The sequence below is a fragment of the Salmo salar genome, chromosome ssa13, assembly GCF_905237065.1.
Source record: "Salmo salar chromosome ssa13, Ssal_v3.1, whole genome shotgun sequence".
Taxonomy (NCBI): domain Eukaryota; kingdom Metazoa; phylum Chordata; class Actinopteri; order Salmoniformes; family Salmonidae; genus Salmo; species Salmo salar.
In genome coordinates, this window is record NC_059454.1 from 20,892,446 (window position 1) to 20,901,551 (window position 9,106).

The window sequence follows — 9,106 nt, forward strand, 5'->3', positions numbered from 1 at the left end:
CCACGTTGCACCACAGACTGTCCAGGAGTTGGCGGATGATTTAGTCCAGGTCTGGGAGGAGATCCCTCAGGAGACCATCCGCCACCTCATCAGGAGCATGCCCAGGCATTGTAGGGAGGTCATACAGGCACGTGGAGGCCACATACACTACTGAGCCTCATTTTGACTTGTTTTAAGGACATTACATCAAAGTTGGATCAGCCTGTAGTGTGGTTTTCCACTTTAATTGAGTGTGACTCCAAATCCAGACCTCCGTGGGTTGATAAATTGGATTTCCATTGATTATTTTTGTGTGATTTTGTTGTCAGCACATTCAACTATGTAAAGAAAAATTTATTTAATAAGATTATTTCTTTCATTCAGATCTAGGATGTGTTATTTTAGTGTTCCCTTTATTTTTTTGAGCAGTGTATAATCATTACCTGTAAAGTAACAGGAACTATTCCTTATATCTAGTCGTTCCCAAGCGGATGCTGAGTTTCCAGGCGTAGTGATCTGTTGTGTTGACTCTGTGGTACAGTATACATGGAGGCTGAGGGGATTAAAGTAACTCAAAGTTATTGAGTAACAGAGAAAGTGAGGTGTTCTTAAAGTGTTCTGTGCCATCATATATTCAACTCAATAGGAAAGGTGAGGTTGAATATAAACCTGATAAACAGCAATGTCACCAGTTTAACTCTCTCGGGAAGCAGATAGCAGATATCCCCCTCACATCCACCACCTCCAGAACCACTATAACGTCATAACGAGACACAATCTACAAAACAGAGAAAGAGGAGTTACTGCTTAACTTATAGACCCAGCTGGTGTGAACCCTGTAGGTATTTAGTGGGAGTGGGATCTCCCTTTATGTTTTGGTGACTTACAGCCTTTCAAGCAGCTATCATGTGTATATATCTTGTTTTCTTCTGTAGTCATGAGGAAATCAGCTGTCAGCCAAGATAAAACACATTATGGTATTGTATGATTGTAACTAAACATGTGTTGTAAGAAAGCCACTCCTTGAGCTGTGGCTTATTCCACTACTGCGGTTGAGCCTTACAATAATAATTCCAAATGACGACTAAAGTCTTCTTATAGTAAGAATACTGCCAACAGATTCATTGAAATGGCTCTATAAATATTTTTTGTTGTCAAAAAACGAAATAATGTGTTTGATATTTTCTCCATTTACAGAACCTTGTCAGGTATGAATGCATTTGACTCCTATTTTGGCACACAGCAGAGTTTAGATGGATGTGACACACAAATGTTTTACCTTAACAGGTGTTGGGCATCTGGATCAGAATTTTATTCAGTCCAAATCTCCTGATGTTAAAGGATGCAACCTTCATAACTCCTCAGACAGAGAGAGAACCTAAGTGTTAGACATTTACAAGGCATATATTTACAACACGTTAGTGAGTTAACTGTAACTGATGAAATAGTTATGAAATTCATGCAATCCAATCTCTCCCTCTCTCTCACACACACACACACACACACACACACACACACACACACACACACACACACACACACACACACGCATGCAGGTCCCCCTATACACACACATATAAATAACATTGCAAACATCCTCATCGACTCACCTATATGAGATGTGTAGATAATAGAGATAGGATAATCAGTCTCACACTGCTACAGTTCAAGTATCAAATGAGAGCAGTGCTCAAAACCAAACCACCCGGTTGGTTGTAGACAATCCAGTTATATCTCTGTTACTCTATCTGTGGAACTGTGATGATTGCTTAATCTGCCTTCACACCTGGGCAAACCTGACAACCACCTGACAGCCACCTGACAGTACACTGTAGTCACCCATTAGATGGGGAAGGCCAACCCATAATCATCATTGTAGTCACAGCTGAATGACAGTGAATACAAGTGTCTGCCTGCAGGCTGACAGACCAGTTTGTTGTTTACATTCGACCTCAGAGCTGCCCATTTGTCTACTAGAGACAGCACCGTATGTGTCACAAGCAGGCAATGTTGATTCAAAACGTGTAGTTTTGTAGGTCTTATGTACACTCTTAGAAAAAAGGGTTCCAAAATGGTTCTTCGGCTGTCCCCATAGGAGAACCCTTTTTGGTTCCAGGTTTTTTTCCAGGTTTTTTTGGTTCACCTGGAAACCTTTTTGGTTTCCAGGTGAACCATTCTGGGTTCCATGTAGATCCTTCTGTGGAAATGGTTCTATATTGAACCCAAAAGGGTTCTACCTGGAACCAAAAAGGGACAGCCCAAGTACCCTTCAAGGTTCTCGATAGCATTTGATTGACCAGTTTTACCTGAATCTTTTGTGCTGTGGTCCAAGTTTTGATATGCAAAGTCTTGTTTTGGCTTTAATTATTTACATGTCAAGTTTCTAATCTTTTGGAGAAAGATAACGTTGCTTGTGAACACAAATTTAAGGTCAGTTATACTTTTTACCAATTTTGGGATATGGTTTGGATTTGAAGTTCTACTCACAACAAAGCTGTCTGGCAATGTACCATTCCTATTGTTACTACTTTATTTGTATGCTGGCCTCTAGGGTCACAATTTTATACCAACACCATTTGCAATCCTTCAAATACAGTCCTATAGGGCTGTTTAAGACCTGCAACACCAGGGGACGGACTTTCTGGTCAATCAATTACTTTAATTTTGTAAATAAAGGAATAAAGAACCCAAAGAGGTGAGATGCTGGCTAACTGTCACATACTCTCATAACTGGAACACAACTCCCATAACTGGACAAGCTGACTTGGAGAACATGAAAGACACAAATCGTTACCTCTTTTAGATGGCACCAGTAGTTAAAGAGAAAATATTAAGTTAAATATAAAGGCCAGTGTAATGTCTTGTTATTAAAAAATGAAGTCCTAAAGGCTGGCTGATACAGCACATCACATTCCCTCTAAGGTGTTTGTTGACCATGTGGTAGAGGTAAAACCACAAGTCTTGGTTCCCTAAAGCAAGTCAGAAGAACAGGTATCCAGGTACATGCTTAAAGTAGGTATGTACAGTATGCATCTGACTGGTTCTTCCACATTGAGAAGTGACATACCTTCACCACCTCTTTCACGCCCACACACATACATACACCCACACACAGACACAGGCTACCCTGGCCCTACCCTCTCCCTTCTATATAAGGGGATTCATTTGTTAACGGTAACACAGCTCAGCAACTCCAGCCTCAGTCTGCAATCATCCCAGCTGTAATACATTCACACAACGGAACCATGAGTATAAGGACAAAGAATTGCACTGGGACAAGCCCTAATTACATGAGGGACTTCAGCAGCATGTCCTTGGGCTCCAGAAACGGCCCCAGGACCAGCAGCAGTGGCCTCTACATGGGAGGCTCCATCACGGCCGTGACCATCAACCAAGGCCTGCTGGCACCCATCAACCTGGATATCGACCCCAAAATCCAGGCTGTCCGCACCCACGAGATGAACCAGATCAAGGGTCTCAACAATCGCTTTGCCACTTTTATCGATAAGGTACAGTATAAATAGAGTGTTTTTTGCCGCTTGCTGTTTTTTGTCTTTTGTTTGTGTGAATGTTCAACTCATGTGAAAAATACTGGAAAAAATATTAAAGAGTTATTGTGGTAAATCCAGAAAATGTATGAAAAGCATAAAAAATGAGGAGTTCGGTGGATTGCATCACATCACCTTAATAACGTAAGAGCCCAGGAATATGGTTGTGATGATGGTAATGACACTCCAATCTACATAATAATTAGTAGAACCAATCTAGTAAAGTCAATAACAGGTTTAAGACATTGTTTCCTCCTCTTGGAGTGTTTAACCGTAGAAGCACCTCTCCCTCTGGGCACTGTTTCAACGTTTGTGTGTGTGTGTGTGTGTGTGTGTGTGTACGTGCCTGCGTGTGTGCCTGCCTGCCTGCATGTGTGCCAAACATGACGTGTGGACTGAGGACTCCAAACATCTATAATAACAAATCAATTATTCATATGTATGTGTGTATGTGTGTGTCACAGGTGCGACACCTGGAGCAGCAGAACAAAATGCTAGAGACCAAGTGGAAGCTGATGCAGGACCAAACAACTGGCCCCTCCGACATGGAACCCATGTTCCAGACCTACATCAACAACCTGCAGAGACAGCTGGACCAGATCAACAATGACAATGACCGGTTGGATATGGAGAACAGGAACATGCACCATAATGTGGAGGACTTCAAATCAAAGTAAGAACACAGTGACGTTAGTCTGGTTGGAGATCTGTTTGTGCGTTAGCCAATTCCTCTGTCATGTTTGTTGTCATGCAAGACATGCATGCTGGGCTGTGACAAAAGCCTGCATAATGCAGCTCTTCGGGGCCAGAGTTGGTCTCCCCTGTTATAGAGACCCTAACTCTATTCTATTGCTTTGGCTTGTTCCAGGTATGAAGATGAGATCAGCAAGAGGAACACAGCAGAGAATGACTTTGTCGTGTTGAAAAAGGTACGCAACTGAATGATAACATTCAGTGAAGAATAGTCTCAGAAATGTATTGTATAGATAAAGTGTAGCCAGAGTCCCATTCTGATCTAATCTAACTCATCTGCCGTAGGTCGAAGATTAATAATAGTTAGGGAAAATAGGCGAATCATCAAAGGTGTATTACAAATGTGCCTTTTATGTTCAGTAAAGCTTGAGTATTTTCCATGGTTTGAAAGATGTAGCTACAACTAGCTACGTAAACAAGAGTCAGTACTGCAAACATCCCCATATGAACAGGTAAAAAGGGGCTATGACTTGTTTTATGTGAGGCTGCATCGGGTAGGCATGTTTCTCAGTGTTACAGCTGTTGACTGTCTTCTGCTGTTCTGTAGGATGTGGATGCTGGTTACCTGTCCAAGGTGGATCTGGAGGACAGGTTGGCTGGGCTGGAAGATGACGTCAACTTCTTGAAGGTCTTGTACGATCAGGTAAGGCAGTGCTAAATCACACATATATATTTTTGATGCCCCTATAGTCAAAGATGCCAATACCATAGAGACACGGTATTTAGCACTATAGAGATTACAGAAATGACATTGTTTCTTTCATGACAGGAGCTGGGTGAGCTGCAGTCTGACGTGAAGGACACCTCTGTGGTGGTTCAGATGGACAACTCCCGGGGCCTGGACATGAACCAGATCATAGCTGACGTCAAGGCCCAGTACGAAGACATCGCTGCTCGCAGTCGGGAGCAGACCGAGAGCTGGTACAAGACCAAGGTGAGGAGGTCAGGGGTTAGAGAATGAGGAAATCTTAAGCGTTCATGCCTAAGGGAGCAGTACAGCAGGTCAAACAATAATTCATAAAATAAACCTGTCGTCTCTGTCCACATCAGGTTGACAGTTTGGCCGGCCAGGCTGGCCAGGCTGCAGAGGAGCTGCGCAACACCAAGGCTGAGATCGCTGAGCTGAACCGACTCATCAGCCGCTTACAGAATGAGATCCTGGCTGTCAAGGGACAGGTGAGCACCGCACCTGACTGGAAGGAGTAATAAACCATTTTATAATTGAAGACTGTTTTAATCATAGACTATAGTGTCAGACTGGATAGAACACCACCTTACAATTGAGGAGTACTGTACTGTATGTCAAGGCTTGGTGCCAGACTGATTTCTGATTTGGCCAACTTATCGTTATCTTCGGTCTGGCACAGCACCAATGTGGCATTGTTGATCGCAAAAACAATGTTACACTCTCAGGCTAAAATACCAGTATATCTTTGTCTTTGTCTCGGAGGACAAAGACACATTTTAGAATGGAGCAATTAAGTCATATGCCGGATGGCAGCACATGTCTCAGCTCACTGGGTATAATTACACCTGCACAAATGGACGACAGATGATGACACAGTGTTTATGCATACCTGAACTACATAGGCCTACGTTATGTGTACAATAATGTATTCTGGGCTATAATGAAAACCTAATGACTGTAAAAATGACCCATGATAACAGCGTGAAGAAAACCACGCTTATTTTTTCTGTTCCAAATGTCTTCTGATTCATTTCCCCCCTTAACACTATAGAAGGCCAACCTGGAGAGCCAGATAACAGAGGCAGAGGAACATGGGGAGATTGTCGTAAAGAATGCCAAGGCTCTAATCAAGGACCTGGAGGTAGCTATGCAGAGAGCCAAGCAGGACATGGCCTGCCAGATCAGGGAGTACCAGGACCTGATGAACGTCAAGCTGGCCTTGGACATCGAGATTTCCACCTACAGGAAACTGCTGGAGGGCGAGGAGACCAAGTAAGGAGATGATGAAACTCTGAGGGACTCAAAGTTCCACTATGACCAGCTCCTCTGCATAGACAGCTTCCGAAATCCATGATGCAGAGAAAATGAAGTGTGTGTATAGCTGTATGATATTTTTATTGTCTCTTCCTCTTCCGTCCACAGATTTGGACAACAATCAATCACCAACATTTCTACCACAAAGCCTTGTTGTAAGTTATCTTTCACCCTAAACTACTAGAAGCCCCTGACAGAACTATTATCTCTAAAGTTAGCATTCTTATTCTCCTCTCACATTCCTTTACCTTCGAACCTTGTTTTACGAAGGCTCATACTATTGATAGGATTTAGGGATCGAAAACAGGTGTGGTGATTGGCAGGAAGAGGGATAATGGAATCTTGATGGAGACAATAGCCTTTGTAATAACAACCCGCATCCTCCTCTTTTCCCCCCAGACACCATGCCGGAGACCAGCTACCAGCAGCCCACCCGATCTTCTGCTGTCTTCATCAAAATGGTGGAAACCTCCGACTCATCCAGATCGTACCACTGAAAAACAACATGTTGCTGAGACACAACATGACTCAGAGAGGTCATTTTCTGAAGGGGCTACAGTTTTCATAACAATCCATGGCACTCATAACACATTCATAGCAGCCTATAGAGGCAGTCATAGAGCATTATGAGACTCTAGGTATATACCTTAATATGAATATTTATAAGACAATAACACTTCATAAGAATTTGCATCAAGTAAAGTGTTACTGTTACTTTATACCATGGCATTGTTGAATACTTGTTTTTGATTGGCTTGAAGGGCATTCTAGAACGTGCACTGTTTTCCTATAACGCATGGTATATATGCACGGTAGAATTCAATGGCTATAGTTAATTCTTACATGTTCTATGTTTGAGTTGCTTTTGAAAGCAAAGTCGAATTGAAAACACTATTGCCATTGTTGAATTCGATTTTCATAATGGCAAGCTAGGACTAATGATTTAGTTAGCTAAACTAGCAAGGCTGTTTGTTTGGTTACCACGGCAACTACTGTAGCTATCTAGTAAACTTGCTAGCTACTCCAGTGGATGTTGAAAATATTTCTACCGCAAATGAAATAATTTCTAGTGGCAATTATGTTAAACTATAGTCATGGTATAAAATGGATAATCAACGTTGTGCTCTTTGCGTTCTCTGGGAACTAATACAACTCTGTGTGAGGTCAGTTGCACTTTGCTAGAACGTAGTGGAACACACCGCGTCGTTAATTATTTTCCATAGAACGCATAGATCCCCTCGTTGATTATCCCTTATATATACACTTCATCATACTACATCAAAGAAATTATCTGTCAACCAGACCTCACAGAACCACTTGTTATTTATTTGTTATGCTGTACTATAAACTGCATTGAGCTTGTTTCCCAGTATAAGATTAGCCTAAAATCTGTTTTTTTACTTCTATTAAAACGGTTTAATGATGCAATATCATGTACCAAGATGTTCAGACACAAATAAAGACTCATAATGGGGATCACATGCAATCGTTTGACTCATCTTTCACTTCTGACAGATTAATGACTAGACTACACATCCGCATTTTCTACATTCTCTTCATTCCAACCTCCACAAAGTACCAGATGTTGTGTGATAGTTATCATGACAATACCTTCCTATGAGGAGGATGGGATCCACCCAAATCATTTGAGTTCCTGGATCCTTTCACAGCATTATAAGGCTGCGTTGAGATGACCCAATGACCCAAGCCCAGCTCAGTTAATCCCTATCATTGTGTGACGCAGAGTTGTCATAATGCTTCAGCAAATGTATATTACACCAGGGGTGTTGGTTGACACAATGTAAGTAACCTAATTTATGTCCCTCTAACTGTCCTGAATGTCTGCTGATTGTACAGCTATTGTATGCATTAATCATGTACCTATGAACCAGCTTTATACAATTAACATTGAGCCGGTGTGCCCTAGGAGGAAGTCCACTGTGTGCAGCTCACCCTGCACTAACATAAATAACATGAGCATATCTACTTCTGCTAAGCTTCCCAGTAAAGCAATAAAATAAGTAAGCATCCCAGACGAAAAGTGCTCAAAATAGCCCACATTAACATATGTAGCTTAAGAAACAAGGTTGATGAAATCAATAATTTGCTAGTAACAGATGACATTCATACTTTCATATCTCTGAAACTCACTTAGATAATAATAACATGCCATACTAATAAAGGCCTTTTAATCAATTATATGAAGAGTGCCTTGGTCCTCCTGACCAACTCACCCCTTTTACCAAAGAGCACCTTCTGTCTACCAACATTTACTATTGTGTACCTTAGTAGCGCTTCCCTTCCTCCTCTTTCTACTAGATAATACCTTTGATGATAGAGTGGTAGCAAAACAAGGTTATAAAATTTACAGAAAAGATAGAAATGCCAATGGTGGAGGTGTTGCTGTTTATATTCACAACCACATTCCTGTAAAGATTAGAGAGGATCTCATGTTAAATACTGTTGAAGTAATATGGCTACAGGTTCATCTGCCTCACCTAAAGCCCATTCTGGGGGGAAGCTGCTATAGACCACCAAGTGTTAACAGTCAGTATCTGGATAACATGTCAGAAATGCTTGATAATGTATGTGATATCAACAGAGAGGTATATTTTCTGGGTGATTTAAATATTGACTGGCTTTCATCAAGCTGCCTACTCAATAAAAAACTTCAAACTGTAACCAGTGCCTACAATCTGGTTCAGGTTATCAGTCAACCTACCAGGGTAGTTACAAACAGCACAGGAATGAAATCATCAATGTGTATTGATCACATCTTTACTAATGCTGCAGAAATTAGCTTGAAAGCAGTATCCAGAGCCAT

General features: G+C 41.5%; 1 protein-coding gene and 1 long non-coding RNA gene across 3 annotated transcripts; one reads left to right on the forward strand and one right to left on the reverse strand.

Annotated features, from left to right (window-relative positions):
- Positions 1-248: 248 nt before the first annotated feature.
- Positions 249-1,722, reverse strand: LOC106566681 (uncharacterized). Of its 2 annotated transcripts, XR_006758454.1 has the most exons (5): positions 1,590-1,722; positions 1,259-1,336; positions 867-929; positions 649-757; positions 266-532 (listed from the first exon to the last, which is right to left on the reverse strand). It is a non-coding gene; the product is annotated as an uncharacterized lncRNA (long non-coding RNA). The 2 variants fall into 2 exon arrangements; XR_001319924.2 differs by having other exon boundaries at positions 249-757.
- A 1,418-nt stretch (positions 1,723-3,140) lies between these two features.
- LOC106566665 (intermediate filament protein ON3) lies at positions 3,141-7,763 on the forward strand. Its single transcript, XM_014134906.2, has 9 exons — positions 3,141-3,488; positions 3,992-4,200; positions 4,396-4,456; positions 4,828-4,923; positions 5,050-5,214; positions 5,331-5,456; positions 6,020-6,240; positions 6,391-6,437; positions 6,682-7,763. The coding sequence occupies exons 1-9, from the start codon at positions 3,225-3,227 to the stop codon at positions 6,777-6,779; spliced, it is 1,287 nt and encodes a 428-aa protein (XP_013990381.2). The 5' UTR covers positions 3,141-3,224; the 3' UTR covers positions 6,780-7,763.
- The last annotated feature ends 1,343 nt before the right edge of the window (positions 7,764-9,106 follow it).

Coding starts and splice junctions, on each gene's coding strand:
- LOC106566665 (XM_014134906.2), top strand. CDS start 3,225: ATGAGTATAAGGACAAAGAATTGCACTGGGACAAGCCCTAATTACATG. Junction 4,457..4,827: donor ACTTTGTCGTGTTGAAAAAG/GTACGCAACTGA, acceptor GCTGTTCTGTAG/GATGTGGATGCTGGTTACCT. Junction 5,215..5,330: donor AGAGCTGGTACAAGACCAAG/GTGAGGAGGTCA, acceptor TGTCCACATCAG/GTTGACAGTTTGGCCGGCCA.